The sequence below is a fragment of the Panthera leo genome, chromosome B2, assembly GCF_018350215.1.
Source record: "Panthera leo isolate Ple1 chromosome B2, P.leo_Ple1_pat1.1, whole genome shotgun sequence".
Classification (NCBI taxonomy): domain Eukaryota; kingdom Metazoa; phylum Chordata; class Mammalia; order Carnivora; family Felidae; genus Panthera; species Panthera leo.
In genome coordinates, this window is record NC_056683.1 from 49,809,233 (window position 1) to 49,826,034 (window position 16,802).

Sequence of the window (16,802 nt, forward strand, 5' to 3'; positions counted from 1 at the left end):
AGGGAGGAGGAGGGGACATCTGCATATCCAGCTCCAGAGTCACTGCCTCCATGGCCTGTCTTTTCTGTACCCACAACAAACAACATGACTAAGCTCCATGTACATATACTGAAAGAATTCAACTGAATTGAACTACAATACAGCAGAATAATTCTAGAAGAGTGGCTTCTCATTTAGAATGCCACTTAAAAGCTGAGCAACAATGGATCAATCACACACCCTCCCAGGCCCAAGGGTCACATGGGAACACAACGGCTTCCTCCCCACTTTCCCTGCTACTATGGGAGGCCACAGGCGGCGCTGCTGAGCACACGTGGCCGTAATGATCAGCTGAGGGGCTAGAGAGGTCACCTATCATGCACTTGAAGCACTGGACAAGGGGGAGGGGATTCCTCTTGGGAACCTCGACTAGAGTCCCAGCAGGTGGTGGAGATGGTTTTGCTGGAGGCAGAAGGCTGGCACTCCTTCTCCCCTCAGGCCTGATGTCTACAGATCTCCAGCTAAACATCAGTGTGCGGGAGACCCCGGGGGTCTATTGCCCCCTGACCTTCTGAAGTTGTGCCAAGTTCAGGAGGCTCCTGGCAGCACTCAGGGAGCCTTGATTTATCTTCGGGGGCTTTTTCCCAACTCACCTGCAAAGTAAGGTGTTGAAGTTTCCTTTCTCGGGATCAAAGGCCTGGTTTTCTATGCGAGCGAGTCCAAAGCCGATGGCCAGCACGGCGAGTGTGAGGATGAAGAGGCGGGTGACCCCAAACACAGCAGCCCAGGCGTTAAACCTGCTCGTGGAGGTGGCAAAGGGACGTCAGCCTTTAGGGCCGGTGAGGGAGCTTTCACCCACTTCTCCAGAAGCAACGCCAAGTGGAAAGAGGGTGTGAAGGTAGCGCATCGGGGTGTTTGAGGGAGGAGATCTCTGGAGTAAGATACTCCAAAAAAACAACCCTGGGGTTCCATCTGCAGGAAGGGGCACTATCAGCCAGGCCTCATGGGAGGCTCCTGCCCACAGCACTGTGAGTGGGCCAGCCTGCTTTACACTACTTACAGCTTCTCGTTGTTCTCGTCGGCAAAGTAGAAGAGTCGAGCCATGTGGAAGAGGAACTCAGTTGAGTACTGCAGCAGCAGCAAGATCAGGCCCAGGCGGCTGAGGCTGGGAGAAACGGACAAGCCTCACAGTTCCCCCCTGGGATGCTACAGAGCGTGAGGCACCCCGCACCCTGGGCTCTGCTCTCCTCGCCAGCCTTCCCTGGCTGGCCCTCCTCACCCTACAGGATTCAGTTCTGCCATCACACCTTTAACAGAATACTGAATCCCCCAGGCCTCTGCCTGTCCTGTCTGGGTCAGGGGCCCCTCACTGCTCCCACAGTGAACCTAGCTTAGGCTCCACGGCACCAGTCACCATGCATTCTTTACCGGGCCCAGGACCCAGTGCATAAAAGGTGCTCAGACCAAGTGACTGAGCTTTGTACACAGAAATACAAAGGATTCCCGTCTGGTTTTTCATTATCCAAGTCTTCACAGCTAAGAGGTACAAGAAGAAGCAAAACTCAACATAATGCAAAGAGATGTGCTACTGAACCCACCTCATAAAAATCTGCACCCACTCAGACACCCCCTCCCCTCAATTCCAGGCATGGTGGCGTTACCAGCTTTCTTAGGCAGTTTGCTACAGATGTCAACTGTAGCTCAAATGGAGAAAGACCGCGAAGGGAAACCGCAGACCCTGCTGAACATGCAGGGCTTCAGGCAGTCAATAAAAAAATGTGGGAGCAGCCCCACAGGCTGTGCTAATGAAGGGCCCGGCCAATTCCACCCAACAAAACGAAAGCAGTGCAGAATCCAGTGGGGTGGTCACTGGGTCCTGAGGATGGTCAAGAGAATGATGGGAGCACTACCCAAGGTCTTCACGTGACCTAGAAAGTCCAATATGGCCGTGCCCAGTGACCTCATGTCAAAACTCATTTTCTGCATTCCAGCCACGGTGGGCTTTACGAACACCTCAGGGCCTCTTGCACCTGCTGTTTCTCTGCCCACACAGCTCTATCCCCAGATCTTCACATGCCTGACTCTCATCATACCTGCCTCAACCTGAGTCACCTCCCTCCCCATGACAAAGGTGCCACGTAGACAAGTCGCTGTTACAATACCCTACTTTATTGTTTTAGAGAGTACACTAGTGAGCAGGGGAGAGGAGCAGGGGGACAGGGAGAGAAAGACAAAATGAATGAATGAATATCTCAGGGGAGAGGGAAGGGGGGCGGGGAGAGGGAGGGAGAGAGGGGGAGAGGGAGGGAGAGAGGGGGAGAGGGAGGGAGAGAGGGGGAGAGGGAGGGAGAGAGGGGGAGAGGGAGGGAGAGAGGGGGAGAGGGAGGGAGAGAGGGGGAGAGGGAGGGAGAGAGGGGGAGAGGGAGGGAGAGAGGGGGAGAGGGAGGGAGAGAGGGGGAGAGGGAGGGAGAGGGGGAGAGGGGGACAGAGGGACAGAGGGACAGAGAGACAGAGAGAAAATATCTCAAGCAGGCTCCATACCCAATGAGGAGCCCAATGTAGGGCTTGATCTCATGACCCTGGGACCATGACATGAACAGAAATCAAGAGTCAGACGTTCAACCAACTAAGCCACCCAGGTGCCCCTAGTATTTTCTTCATCGCATTTACCAACACAGGAAGCTATTTTCTTGTTAATTGTCTGACTCCCTCTAGATTGGACACCCCAGGAGAACAAGGCCTTGGTCTGACTTCACCCAGGGGTAACTTCGGCTCCAAGAGCAGTGCCTGGCCCAGAGGAGGAGCTCAGGTACGTGTCAAGCAAGTGAAGGCCTCTAAAAGTCAAGCTCTTCACCAAAACAAGGCTCTGCAATCATTCAGCATTTCAAAGGTCTGCCTCCCTTGGGAAATCCTGTAGTCAGGGGGTCTCTCCTATCCCCACACTCACTTCTGAAAACCACAGCAAGGATGGAAGCAAAGGAAGGCCAGGCCACGGTCCTTACAGGAGCAGAGAGACGGCTGCACCAGCATCGCTGGAAAGGGAATGGGCCTCGTTTTGGAGGGCCTGCTGCTCCCTGCCCTCTCGCTTCTATCCTCATCCCAAAACAAGAATCACAGGACTCGCCCAAACAGGGTCTGACACCTGCCCTTCTCCTTCCGTGGGACACATCAGCTGTGGGAAAAGCAGATCTTAGAGCATCTCCTTTCTTTGGGAGGAACACTGACAATACAGCAGGGACCCGACAAGTAGCAAGAAGCTCTCTTTCCACATGGTCCTGCCTGAAGGTTCTCACCCTGGTCCTCACCACACACTGCTGGGTGCAGCACAAGAGCAAGGCTGGTCCCACCATAGAGGCTTTGGCCTCCAAGGACCCATCCAGGTGTCGATGCTATTTCACGCCTCCAGGGATAAGAGCATATTTGAGAGCTGCCATCCTCCTAATTCCATTACCCCAGGTCCGTCATCCTCACAGGAAGCCTGCTGTGAGGGCCTAGGAGATGACAGGCCCAAGGACCTCCAAGCAGCTTAGCAGAAAGTTATACATCACAAACCCTTAAAACGTCAGCCCAGAGAAAGTACAGGGTGCTCTCCTATCCTGCTCGGATAAAGCTCAGGAAAATTCCAAATTAGCAACGACATATCTACTCATCAGTAGGATTCTTTTTGTAAAAGACACTCAAGGCCAAACACCATGGCCATTCCTCCGACTTCAAAGGCACGGTTCAAGTGCCAGCATCCCTCGAAGCCTTCCCTGGCTCTGTCTCAGGATGCGTTAGTCCCTCTTCTGGATTCCCACGGCAGATGACCCACATTGTAGCACAGCCATCATCTCACTAAGCTGTCCTGACCTGTGCCTCTGCTGTCACTCCTAATAGGCTGAGCATGAACCACTAAAGACAAGGGAATCGCTGCCTTTGTATCCCCAGGTCTTAGCACGGTGCTTGGCAAACAAGGTGTGCAGTAACCGCCTCCTAACTGAATGTGTGGAGAGATGCATGGACATAAAAGGGCACAGAAATGTGACGGGCTCTGGGCTCTCACTCACTTTAAGAGGTATGCTCCAGCTATGTGGACCAGGTACAGACAGATGTACTGGAGCTGGCGGGGAATTTCCTCCTGCAAACAAGAGAAGCAGGCAGTAAATGTGCTCATCCCCACCTCCTCTCCGCAGAGGGGAGGTACAGAGGGGCGGGGAGAGGGCAGCAGGCCAGGTTGCTCTGACACAGACAGTCCCCAGGTCACACCAGAAGCCCATGCACCAGGCTGCTGGGAAGTCAGAGGACGAGGTGCTGGCTTCAGGTCCATGTGGCAGGGCTGGGTTGAGAAAGAAGAGACAGGGACTGGGGAACAGGGCTTCTGGAAATAATTCAGAGGAAGACTATTTAAAAAAAAAAAAAAAAAAAAGACTGGGAAAGGCAAAAACCTCTGATCCACTACCCGGAAGACAAGAGGTAGACCTCCCCCAAAGCCACATGTCTAGTGTGGGCAGCAGGAGACCCGCTGGTGGTCTGCTCTCAGGGAGATCTTTGTGGAGACTTCACTGGCTCAGCATTTTCCTCAACCCGCCAACACGTCCCCTGTCCCCACCCAGCTCTGGGCTTCTGGAGGAAGTCTCAGGGGAAGGAGGCTGGGAAGAGCAGGAGGGGAGTGAAGGGCACGTACCTTCCAAGGGGGAAACGAGTACTCACCTTCCGTACCTTCTGGAAGTACAGCTCAGGCAGTGCATGCAGCCAGTAGGCCAGCTGGCACAGGTAGAAAAACTTCACCTGGAAGCTGGAGACAAGGAAACGAGTCACACGGGAGGGAGAAGACTATCCCTGCAGGTGCTCGCAAAACACAGGACAAAAAGGTGAGGCCCAGGACCGTGGGACGAGCTGGGCCAGGACTGCGGGAGGGAGGCCCCACACCCGGGGACCCTGCTCCACATACGGGACCACTTAATGGGACACGGAGTCCACAGAAAGAAACAAAAATGGTGAAAAGAGTACAGAGGAGGAAGGTTCTTCGGCTTGGAGAAGGGAAGGCTGAGCAAGGACAAGGAAGACGGGGCACCAATATACTGAAGAGTGAACAGATTTAAGCAAAGGAGGGTCCTCGTGCAGCTGTTAGCCCTGTGCTGTTGTGGTTCCGAAGGGTGGCCAGGAATGGCAGGGAGGGTGTCCTGTGGGAGGCAGACCTGGTGCTGCCCTTCTGGGGTCTTGGCAGCACAGAGCAGGAGGGGAAGGGGGTGCTGCCTCTGGAAGGGCATCCGCCACGCGAGGCTGGGCGGACGGTGTGTGGTGCACGAGCGCAGGTCACCAAGGACATACAAAGCCCAGAGAGCGTTACGGAGATGCTCCGCTTGCGTATCCATCTTCCGACCATTTAGGTGCCTGCTGTGGACTAAATGTGTGCGTCCCCTCAAAATTCCTATGTTGGAACCCGAATCCCAATGTGATGGTGCTAGGAGGTGGGGGCCTTTGGGAGGAGATCTAGCAGTGAGGACGGGGACCTCAGTAATGGGATTCGTGCCCTCGTCAAACAGACCCCAGAGGGCTCCTTCTCTGCTCCTCCACATGAGGATACGGCCAGAAGACAACCATCTATGAACCAGACACCAAAACTACCGGCGTCCTCATCTTGGGCTTTTCGGCCTCCAGAACTGTGAGAAGTTTCTGTTGTTTATAAGCCACGCAGCCTACGGGGTCCTGGCACAGCAGCCTGAGCTAGGACACCCGCTCCGTGACGGGGGCTACCGCAGAAGACATTTCATTTGGGGGTTGTCCAGTCAAGCGCCCTAGGGGGAAGCAGCTCCCGGACGAGACTGCCATCTACAATACTGGGCCCCCACAGGCTCGGGGTGCAACCTGCTCCTCCTGCCAGCTGGTCTGGAGTTCTCTGGGGTGGGGAAGCCGGTGGACCAGCTTGCTCCTCCCTGGAGACCAAGTCATGAGAATACTCACGGGAGGTACACGTGTGGGTAGTCTTCCCAGAGGCTTCTTGGGTTTGTTAAATATCCTTCCTGTAGTGGGCAAGAAGAGGTAGTGTTTAGAGATGTGGATATGAGACCCGCTGGGGCCCTGGGCAGGCCTAGGGGTCAGGGGCACATCCAATCCCCAGCTGCCAGGAAGAGGAAGATACAGGAAACGTGAAAACGAAGGCCTTCTCTGAAGGGGAGCCACCCGGCCTTCAACTGGCTTTTTTATTGTGAAACTGCTCTACTCTGGGGTTTGAAGACCTGTGTCTGGACATGGATCTGGGACTTACTGGCTCTAGCCTCTGAGCAAGCTTGTCTCCCTAAGCTTCAGTTGGGTCATCTTTAAATGAGGACAAAAATACCCTCCCAGAGTTATTGTTAGAAATAAATGTGATAGCTCATGTTTATGTGTCTAGCATGATGCCTGGCATGAAGGTACTCAGGAAATGCTTGTAGAATGAGTAAGCACGTGACCTCTAGAATCACCATCCACTGGAAAAATGAAAAGCCTACTTTGGCTTTTCACAACTCTGGCAGTAAAAAGAATGCAGGACCGCACAGGCCACCCTGGGAGGCCTCACCCCAGAGGCCTTGTAAGTATGACACATACCACACTGGGTCATCATTGCTAGAGATCTCCATTACTCTGCAAGCTCATGGGTCTCATCATGCCCTTCTTTACACCTCCAGCACCTAGCCCAGGGCCTATTACAGAGTGGGCGAGGTAACCTGAAAACCCTCCCATCACGAAACACCTAGAAATGCTGAGTGAAACCTAACAACTAATTCTTTTGTATTCAAAAAGTTTTTACCAGAAAGGGAAAACCTTTGGAATTCAAAAGGGCTAGAAGGCTAAAAGCCTAAGCAGTAAGGGGAGGCTGAGGCAGCCCACAAGGCCCTATTCTTGGGCCAGGGTGGTCATGCCCATGTGGGAACAGAAGATGATGCCTCGGGAGTTGGAGCCCAAGACCTTGTATAAAATCAGGATCCCTGGGGCACCTGGGTGGCTCAGTCAGTTAAGTGTCCAACTTCGGCTCAGGTCATGATCTCACGGTCAGTGAGTTTGAGCCCCATGTCGGGCTCTGTGCTGACAGCTCAGAGCCTGGAGCCTGCCTCAGATTGTGTGTCTCCCTCTCTCTCTGCCCATCCCCCGCTTGTTCTCATTCTCTCTCCTTCCCTCTCAAAAATAAACAAACATTGAAAAAAATTTTTAAAAATATCAGGACCCCTCAATGGCTACAAACTTCAAGAGAAGGTTAGATTAGAGTCTGCATTAGTTTGGATTAGACTAGAGAAAGGGTCGACTATAGTCTGGCAACAATAAAAGGAGATAAAGAAGCTGTTTGCTCACCCTGTGCTCACGATGAAAACTAAAATATATTAGCCCTTGAAAATCTGTAACCTTGGGTTCACTTTCAGATGGGTTTGGAGTTCAAATTTATAACCACTTTTATGGTCCAGGAACCACCAAGCTAAGAAATTAGTGTTAATGCTACTGTGACACCATTGGGACATACTCTCATCCAAGGATGTACAGGATTCTCATGCATTAAAATCTTGCTAAAGAGGAGATTACAATCCAAAATTACAAAACATAAGAGGAAACAATCCACCATGAGCAAGAGTCAGCTGATGTTACAGGAATCCAATAAAAACTTGTTGGTTGAATGAATCAATGATGAACGCTTTAGGTGATTTCTCCCTTCTGAGGGAAAAAACAAGGCTCTTATTTGTCACTCAGAGATGGTTAGATCAATATGACCCCATTCCACAAACAGGCTAATAAAGGAAAAGACAGGAAGTAGCTCCTGAAATGAGATGGTTTTTCAGCAGCATAGGTGAAATCTGAGCTGGGCCACCAACCTCCTGGCCCAATAACCTCAAGCCCAGTTCCTCAGTAAGTCAGAAAATAAACTGAGCTGGCGGCTTTGATGAGGAGACCGAGACTCAAATGTCACACTGGGACTAAGATCAGGGCGTTAGCAGTGCTCAAAGCCAACGTGGTTCAGGGACAAACACTTGACTTACTGCCTCGTGGATCCACAGCTGTGTTTCCACGTGAGGCCTGACCTACCCACCCTCAAGTCACTACATTACCTTGGACATCTCAGGTATAGTCCCCAGCCCCCAGCCCACAAGCTGGGGCCCCATTAGCACAGTGACCAAAGTGACAGGTCCAGTCAGGCCACATGCACCAGTGTGGTCATGGTAACATTTCTGAAGGAAAAGGTCTCTCCCCAACCCCTCACAGCCTCACTCCCAGTCCTTTCTTCCTACCACTGCCTCCTCCCTCAGTCACACACAGATGGAAAGTTCCAGGGCCTCTGGAGGGTGACAGGAGCACTTTGCCACACCGCTGCTATCGGGCTCTGCCTTCCCTCTCTGCTGCTCATGAGGACCCAGGCACACAGTCATATATATGGTCTTCCACTCTCTACCTCAGTCCAGGGAAATCAGAGGTAAGAACGCACCATGATGGAAGAAGCAGCAATGCATTTAAGGAGGAAAATGGTACATCTGGGACTGAGGTGGGAGGAAAACTTCTGCCCAAAAAGAGGCCGCCCAAGAGAAGCAGCATGGAGAAAAACCTAAAAGTCCAGATGATCTTGTGATTTTAAACATGAACCTCCTTGGCCTGGCGCCTTTTCTTAGGAGACAAGGAGGTCAGAACTTTTAAGCCAACAAGCAAAGAAAACTCCCCAGAAAAATGCTGCCTGCTTGTGAATGTCCAGTCCACAGGGAGTTCAGGGAGGGTATGCAGGGGGGAGGGTGGGGGAGTCGGAGGAAAATGACTCACCGCTCTGAGAACAGCCTTTTCCAGACCTCGGGCCAGGCAGCTGCCTGAGGGCGGCCTGGGGCCGGGGTGCCCTCAGAGCTCTGGCAGGCCATGTACCTGAGATCATGGGGAGCCAAGAGGGCTAGAGCCAGCACCTGCACCCCACCCGCCTCTGAATCCCAGGCCCCATCAGGCACTGGCAGAGGGGCCTGGGAACTTTTGAAATCCTTCGTTATCTCCTTAACCTACAAGCTAAGTGAGGCCTGAGCGAACTGGAGCAATCTCTCCCTCCCCCACCCCTGCCCTGCAGCCTTCCTTTTTGGTGAATGGACAAACAGAACCACAGAAACAGCAGAATCCAGTCATAACACAGCCACAGTTGCTACCTAGATTCAGACATACCAATAGTGTTTGTCCTTCAGAAACAATCATGTACTAAAGTTCTGCTCTGAGTAGCCAGTCTGTTAACAGGAAATCAGTCCAGGGTGAAGAGCATTCCCCATACCAGGCTCTCAAGGAGCACCAGACTTCAGGATTTAAAACATGAAGGGAAACATCCCCAGGAAGCCGGCATGGAGACCAAACACGGCCCGCCCTGCTTTCCCCTATAGAGTGCTCATGTTTTGTTGTGTTTTCTAATCAATAGGAAGTAGTCCATAGGTAGGTTAACAGTAGGAGGTTGATCTTTTCATAAATTATTGGTCGGTCCAGTCACACTCTCATCACTCTGCTTGTATAAATGCAGAGAGAAATGTCCAAACCCCACTGCCCAAAACCAGTTACTTCTAGGGGGATGGATCTGGGGCAATTTTTTTTACTTAAAAAAACAAAAAAAAACCTTTTACGTATTTCTTATGTAATAGACGGTCATCTAGAAGTTTACAAAAACAATTGACTTGTTATTTTAAAAGCAGTTAAGGGCCAGAGCAAGAAGACGTAACTGCTGCTTACCCCCTCAGTCTCACAACCACTGTTTAGTGAGCACTTAGTACCTGCCGGGCTCTGCACTAGAGACTCTGTGAGCATGCAGGCTGTTCACAAGCAGTTCGGGGTCTAGTGGGACAGACAGCACGGAATATATGCATGAATGAGAAAAATGTCACAGCAATGGGTGTAGTGCATGCAGTACAAACTGGGGGAGGGGGTTCTCTGAGGAGATGGCATTTATGTGGAGACTCAGATGGGAAGGAGTCAGCCGTGGGCGGCCATGGGATTCAGGGGGTGGAGCATGTGAGGAGAGGAACCGCCCCCGCAAAGCGCAAGAATCAGGAACAGCCAGGAAAGGTAGAGGAGCAGAGGTAATAGTGGGACCCAGATCACAGGAGCGAGGAAGATAATGGCTTAACTGGCTGCAAGAGGGACAAGGGCTTTTACACAAGGGTGCAGGACTTCATTTATGTTCTAAAAGGACCTGTCTGGGTAAGCAGAAGAAAACGGATTGTGGAGGGAGGCTACGAGAGAGGAAACGTCTCCATCTAGAAGGACGATGGTCAGTGGTCCAGGCAAGAGGTAATGGCGGTTTGGACTGTGGAGCAGGACTTCCCAACCTTGGCACTACCAACATCTGGGGCTGGGTAATTCTCGGTGGTGGGGGCTGCCCTGTGTGGTGCAGGACATTCAGCAGCACTCCTGGGCTCCACCCGCCAGCCCCATGTCCCCAGGGGCCAAAATCTCCCCTGTGGAAACTGGTGGGCCGGGCTACAGCATGGATAGAACCTCAATGACCTCTGCAGGTGGGGTTCACAGGACCTGCTGATGAACTGACTGCAGACAGTAGAAGACAAGAACCAAGGAAGATTTCATCCTAACAGAAAAATAGGATTTAAGAAACACTTAGCTATTTCTCACTCCTTTTACAAAACTACCCTCCCTTCTTCTTCAATCATCTTTATTCCCTGCAGGATGGTGCAGTGGGAGTAGAGGAGGGCCAGGAGCGGCATGGTGCTCTTAGGAGTTGGGGGTCACTGGAGCTTTCCAGGGTCCCCATGGCCCCCACTTTCTACTGAAGATGTTGAATGGGGAACTGGCTGTCACCATAATAAAGGCCTGTCATGAGCTTCCCCAAGTAAAGTGCTACATGCTGTCAGACTAATGAGCATCATTTTTAAGCCCCTGAAGGCCTGAGAGAAACAAAGACCAGTTGAGCATTTAACGCACTGGAAGAGACGTCACATAACATGGCTTTTGGCCTCCAGAATCTGGTCTAAATGTGTCACAGCTCCAGGAGAATATCTGGGGCTGAAGTAGGAGGGGTAGAAGTGATTCAGAGACGAGGCAATGTTTCTTCTGAAAGACCCTGAGGCCATTCAGCCTCAAAGCAGCAGAGGGACTCCACGGGCAAACGCCGAGAGGTTGGGAGAAGTCTGAAAGGCAGCATTACCTAGACCTGAAGGGGCCCGGACACACACTGTGCAACATTAAGGGACGCTCCTCATATGGGCCACACTGCACATCTTTCCCTCTGGGGACAGTATAACATGGCAGTCCTGCTCAAGAGGACAGAAGCCTCAGGTCCTACATTTAAAATTCCTAATGTTCTGTTTAGGAAACGGTTCCATGATTAAAGGATAAGAGACATACAAGCAATATACACAAGGACATGCAGACTCCTGCTCTCAGAACGTGAATTCAGCGTTGAGCTCTGGAAGCAGAGAGTTCCTTAGGATGTGAAAGTTCATCACTGTCACTGAAGGAAGAGGAAGGGGGTGAGAGGTCAGCGGAAGGCAGGGAATGAGAGGTCAGCAGAAGGCAGGGAAGGGAACTTAGAGATCACAGGGTTGCTGAATTTTCCAAGCCCTAGGCCTGTGTTTCTCACAGGACGACTCTAGCTCTAGAAAAAGGGACCAAGTTACAGACAGGAGTTATTTCACGTGGGGGTGGGGGGCTTCTAATTAAACACTTTCATGCATCACAGGCCAGGTCTTGTTACAGCGAACCCCAAAGGACTGTCCGCATTCCTTGCTAGTAAGGAATTCTGGTGTATCAAAGGCTGCTTGAAATAAGAGTCCTATTGTGTAGAAAGGAGAGGTAGATAAATTGTCTGGTCCCCCAGGCATTTGTGGGAATGGCACTGACTCTCACAGGATTTGATGTGCGGATGAGGGGATGTTTGCAGGAGGCCAGTGTGGTAAAACAGAAAGCGTACTGAACTTGGAACCAGACTCCTAAGTCCCAGTCTGGTCCTTGCCACCTCAGAACCACATGACCATGGGGACACTGCAAAATTTGATCTTGGATGCCATCAATCTATCAACATGGGGACCAGAATAAACAAACAACTCATCTCATGGGATAGCACTGGTAGGAGGACACTGTCAAATGATACAGCGCTGTGTAGAGGTATGGTACCATTATCATAGCATCACAGAATAACTATAACAAGGGTTTATTTTTGGACAAGAGGGCTCTCTGCAGCTTTAAAAGAGCATCTATACCATCTGGCCCCTCTCTCCTACCATGAGGATACAAAAATAGTCGTAGTTCCAAGAAATTGCTCAAAGCTTTTACAAACTGCTCCTGACTCTTTTCCTTCCCTGCTTAGCCCTTCACGGTCATTTTATCAGCCATCTGAGAAGAGATACGTTGCTGGAAGCCCAGGCCCTGTGCTTCAGCGGTCCCCGGGGCCACTCACCGTTACCACCACGTAGAAGCACCATACCACAGAGCTGAGATGAAAGACGACCAGCTGTCCAGATTCGTTGAACTTGCTGTGTTTCACCTTGGAGAGGTGAAGCCGTTTGCTGATTTTCTAAAGAATAAAGAGAATCCTGCATATTAATATATGCAGGTGCATTCGTAATGGGCGGCTTCAAACTCCCATTTTCTACCCTTGAAAGGATAGCAGTCTGAAGCGGCCATGGCTCAGGCCATTCAGTGTAAGCCTGCTGTGTGCATGGAGCGCTCAGTTCAAGGCAAGCATGTTGAGAAAGCGGCCAGATTGAGGTCCTCAGCCTAGATGTAAAGAAAACACCCCACAATCAGGCCACATATGACAGACCCATAAGCACTGTGTCTTGCCATTTCGGGCAGCTGTCCCCTCATGCAGTAAACGCTGCATCCCATGCACTAAGAAGGCTGTGAGAGGGGACAGAAACCACAGTGTGTCACAATGGATGTCCAGTCAATAGGACCAATCAGGGCATGCAGATTAGGAGGGAAAGGGGCAGAGAGCTGCAGTGTCCTCTAAGGCGAGGCCCTTCTGCCCACCGCATCTCCCCGGCTTGTGATCTCAGAATCCAGACAGCGTCACTCACATCTAAAATGTACTCCTGAACCACAGCGTGCAAGATGATGGTGATGAAGACGTAGAACAAGATGGTGACCAGATCCTTCGGCCCATAGTGGTAGTGCACAGTCTCACTATCTGTGGAGGTAAGAAAAGCCATGTCAGCATCCCCGGGCTGAGGAAATGCTCTGGGACCCCAAACTGAAGAGATCTCTGAAGCAGAAGGCGCCATGCCATACCCCTAGACTTGGAAGAAACCTTTTTCCCTAGAATCCTACCCACCCTGTGGGCGTCGCCCTTGGTAAGTGCCAATGGGGAGGATTAAGGAGAACCAAGCACAAACGGTGATGACTACATCTCCTGCATCTGGGCAGGAGAGCGCAGTGGTTAGGAGCCAGGATAAGAGACAAGCCATCTCGATCGCTCCCTGGCTGTGCGACTATACAGAAGTGACCAACCTCTCTGAGCCACAATTTCCATCCCTGGAAGATGGGACTGTCGTCTTCAGCATGGAAGCATGGAGTAGCGGTTAGGAGCATGGACTCAGAAGCCCGAGTTTATATCACAGCTCACTCATTACCTATGTGACTTTGGGGCACCTCTATATGTGACTTTTCTGTGCCTCAGTTTCCTCATCTGTAAAATGAGAGTAACAGCAGTTCCTGTATCGTAAGGTTTCCCTCAGAATCAGACAGCTTCAAAGCAAAGTGCAGGGAACAATATCTAGTACATAGCAAGTGCCATATGTATATTTGTTATTATTTCTGTTGTTGGGCTAGTGTGAGGATTAAATGAAATAATTTGTATCAAGAGGATTATCACCGGGCCTACACCCATGGCAAACATGCCATAAGTGGCAGTCTATTAAAATATTATTTAATAGTAATAAATTAGCATCCCAGACATGTAATAAGCCTTGTATAGCCCTGCTGTGGCGGCCTCGTTCTCCACGGACAGAGGAGGATTTATACTTTTGTTCCAGTTAGCAGGCTAGGGTTGCAAGGGCTCACGAACCCGCGCTGGGTCTCTGCTGCTCTGTAAACGCCCCCCTGGCTCCACCAAGCAGACTCGCTGGCTGCCTTTCCAGCTGTGCTGTGCTCACGCCGAGTCGCACACACGAGTCATCTGTCTCTGCCAGGATGCGTTTACCAGAAGGTGGACCACGGCCGGTGAGTTTCGGGGTGGCCACGGAGCGAAGCAGAGCTGACTGGGTCACCCAGGGAGTCAAACCATCCCCTCTGCCTCCCGGGACGGAGAGAACGGGATGGTCCATGGCGCTGAGTGGGGAGAGGGCAGCGAGCATGTGAACTCTGGAATCAGACAGACTTGCCTTTTTCCTCTCCCTCCTCCTTTCCACAAAAACCTACTCTGTAAGGGGCACTGGGCTAACTGCCGGAGTGTGGAGATAAGGGATACTGGCCGGACTTCAGAGCACACAGACCGGTGAGGAGACGGATAAGTAAACGTACAATTACCCTACAGACAGGCACGTGGGGCCAAGAGGCAAAGAGAGCGTCCCAGCGGGCCCCGGCAGGCCAGGGCCCAACCCCGGCTGGGTGGGCGCAGTGGGCAGCAGGTCAGGGTGAACAGGAGGACACCGGAACTTGGGGAGAAGCACGGGGGGGGGGTGGGGAGGGGGGCATCTAGGCTGAGGAGGTAGTGTCTGCACAGGCTGCAGGGAATGAGACCACAGCGCCTGTTGAGTGCCTGGGCACCGCGTGAAAGGGGGTGGGCTTTGTCCTGGGGGCAACATGGGACACATGGAAGAATTCAAATCCAACAGGCAAATGACAAAATACGGGTTTTGGAAAGTTTACTCTGGCAGCAGTGAACAGCGCCGTGCCTGGAGGTGAAGACACCAGTCAGGGAGCTGCCTCCGGAACCACAATAAGGAAGCATGGAGGCCTGAATTAAAGCAGGATGAGAGACGGAGAGGGCTGTCAGTGAGACAACGGGCAACACAGGGGGACTGGCCCACCCAGGGGCTGAGGGCTGGGAGGGGGAGTCAGGCACTGGCCGGTGGAGAAGGCACTAGAGCCAAGAGGATGGCTGCAATGACACTTTCCTAGCCTCCTTCAGAATGGAGGACCAGAGGAGACAAGTTCAATTGTAGTATATTTTGAAACTATAAAATAACTGAACACACGCAGAGTTCCATCAAGACCAGCATCACGAGTTATGGGCGCCTGGGTGGCTCAGTCGGTTAAGTGTCCGACTTCGGCTCAGGTCATGGTCTCACGGTCTATGAGTTTGAGCCCCACGTTGGGCTCTGTGCTGACAGCTCAGAGCCTGGAGACTGCTTTGGATTCTCTGTCTCCCTCTCTCTGTCCCTCCCCTGCTTGCACCCTGTCTCTCTCAAAAATAAACATTAAAAACTTTTTTAAAAAAAGACTAGCATCCCTAGGCAAAATGGGATTTAAACTCAAGTATAGTCTAACAGTAGTGAAATAACACCTGTCAAGACTTTGGGTTATCTTCTTTAAGGCCTATTCAGGGTCACCTGTTATTCTTCACCCCCAAATACCATGGTTCCAAAGAGACGTGACCATAGCCTTAGACCCCTCTTGAAACAAGAATCAGTGCATGAGTTAATACATTCTTTTGTTCCTTCGCTGTTGAGAGCCACATGCATGTTTTTCATCAACAAATAAACCATGTGCAGAGCTCCATTCTGGGTGCTGGGAGAAGACCATGAAGGATGGGCACAGACCTGCCCTCTTGGAGCTTAGTGGATGTGCACAAAATTCTCATACTTAAAAACTACAGAGGCTAAAACTACAACACAGCAACAACCAAAAAACTGAAACAACCAGATTAAAAATGGGCAAAGGATGTGAACAGACATTTATCTTAAAAAGACATACAACTAGAGGCACTTGATTAAGCATCCAATTTCCGCTCAGGTCGTGATTTCACGATTCGTGAGTTTGAGCCCCACATCAGGCTTGCTGCTGTCAGCACAGAGCCTACTTCTGATTCTCTGTCCCCCTCTCTCTCTGCCCCCTCTCCCCTCCTCTCAAAAATAAATAAACTTTAAAAAAAAGAGAGATGTACAAATGGTCAACATGTATGTGACAAAGTGCTCACCATCATTACTGTTAGGGAAATACAAATCGAAACTACCCCACATCCATCAGAATGGCTACAATTTAAAAAAAAAATGAAAAAGAACAGAAAATAACAAGCATTGATGAGGACGTAGATAAATTGGAACTTTTATGCACTGTAAAATGGTAGTCACTATGGAAAACAGTATGGTAGTTCCTAAAAAATTAAAAATAGTAAACTCAAAATGGATTAAAGACCTAACTGTAAGATCTGAAGCCATAAAAACTCCTAAACAAACAAAAACATAGGCAGTAATCTCTTGGACATCAGCCTTAGCAACATTTTTCTGGATATATCCCCTAAGGCAAGGGAAACAAAAGCAAAAATAAACTATTGGGCCTACGCCAAAATAAAAAGGTTTTGCACAGCAAAGGAAACCATCAACAAAACAAAAAGGCAACCTACAAACTGGAAGGAGATTATTTGCAAGTGATCTAATAAAGGGTTAATACGCAAAATATATAAAGAATTTATACAAGTCAACACACACACAATAATAATCTGATTAAAAATGAGCACAAGACCTGAATAGACAGGTTTCCAAAGAAGACATACAGATGGCCAACACACATGAAAACATGTTCAACATCACTAATCATCTGGGAAATGCAAATCAAAACTACAATGAGAGAATACCTCACACCTGTCAGAATGGCTAGAATCAGACAAGAAATAACAATTGTTGGTGAGAATGTGGAGAATAGGGAACCCCTGTGCACTGTTGGTGGGGATGTAAATTGGTCCAACCACTGTGGAA

The 16,802-nt window shown here is 50.6% G+C and overlaps 1 protein-coding gene across 1 annotated transcript in view; it reads right to left on the minus strand.

The window, feature by feature from the left end:
- Window positions 1–16,802, minus strand: part of TRAM2 (translocation associated membrane protein 2) — a 78,344-nt gene that overhangs the window by 1,890 nt on the left and 59,652 nt on the right. Inside the window, exons 3-9 of the mRNA XM_042939040.1 lie at window positions 12,966–13,075; window positions 12,344–12,460; window positions 5,923–5,981; window positions 4,669–4,753; window positions 4,026–4,096; window positions 1,040–1,144; window positions 633–776 (exon numbers count right to left, since the gene is read on the minus strand). Coding sequence (XP_042794974.1) covers window positions 633–776; window positions 1,040–1,144; window positions 4,026–4,096; window positions 4,669–4,753; window positions 5,923–5,981; window positions 12,344–12,460; window positions 12,966–13,075 — 691 coding nt within the window. The remainder of the gene's footprint in view (window positions 1–632; window positions 777–1,039; window positions 1,145–4,025; window positions 4,097–4,668; window positions 4,754–5,922; window positions 5,982–12,343; window positions 12,461–12,965; window positions 13,076–16,802) is intronic.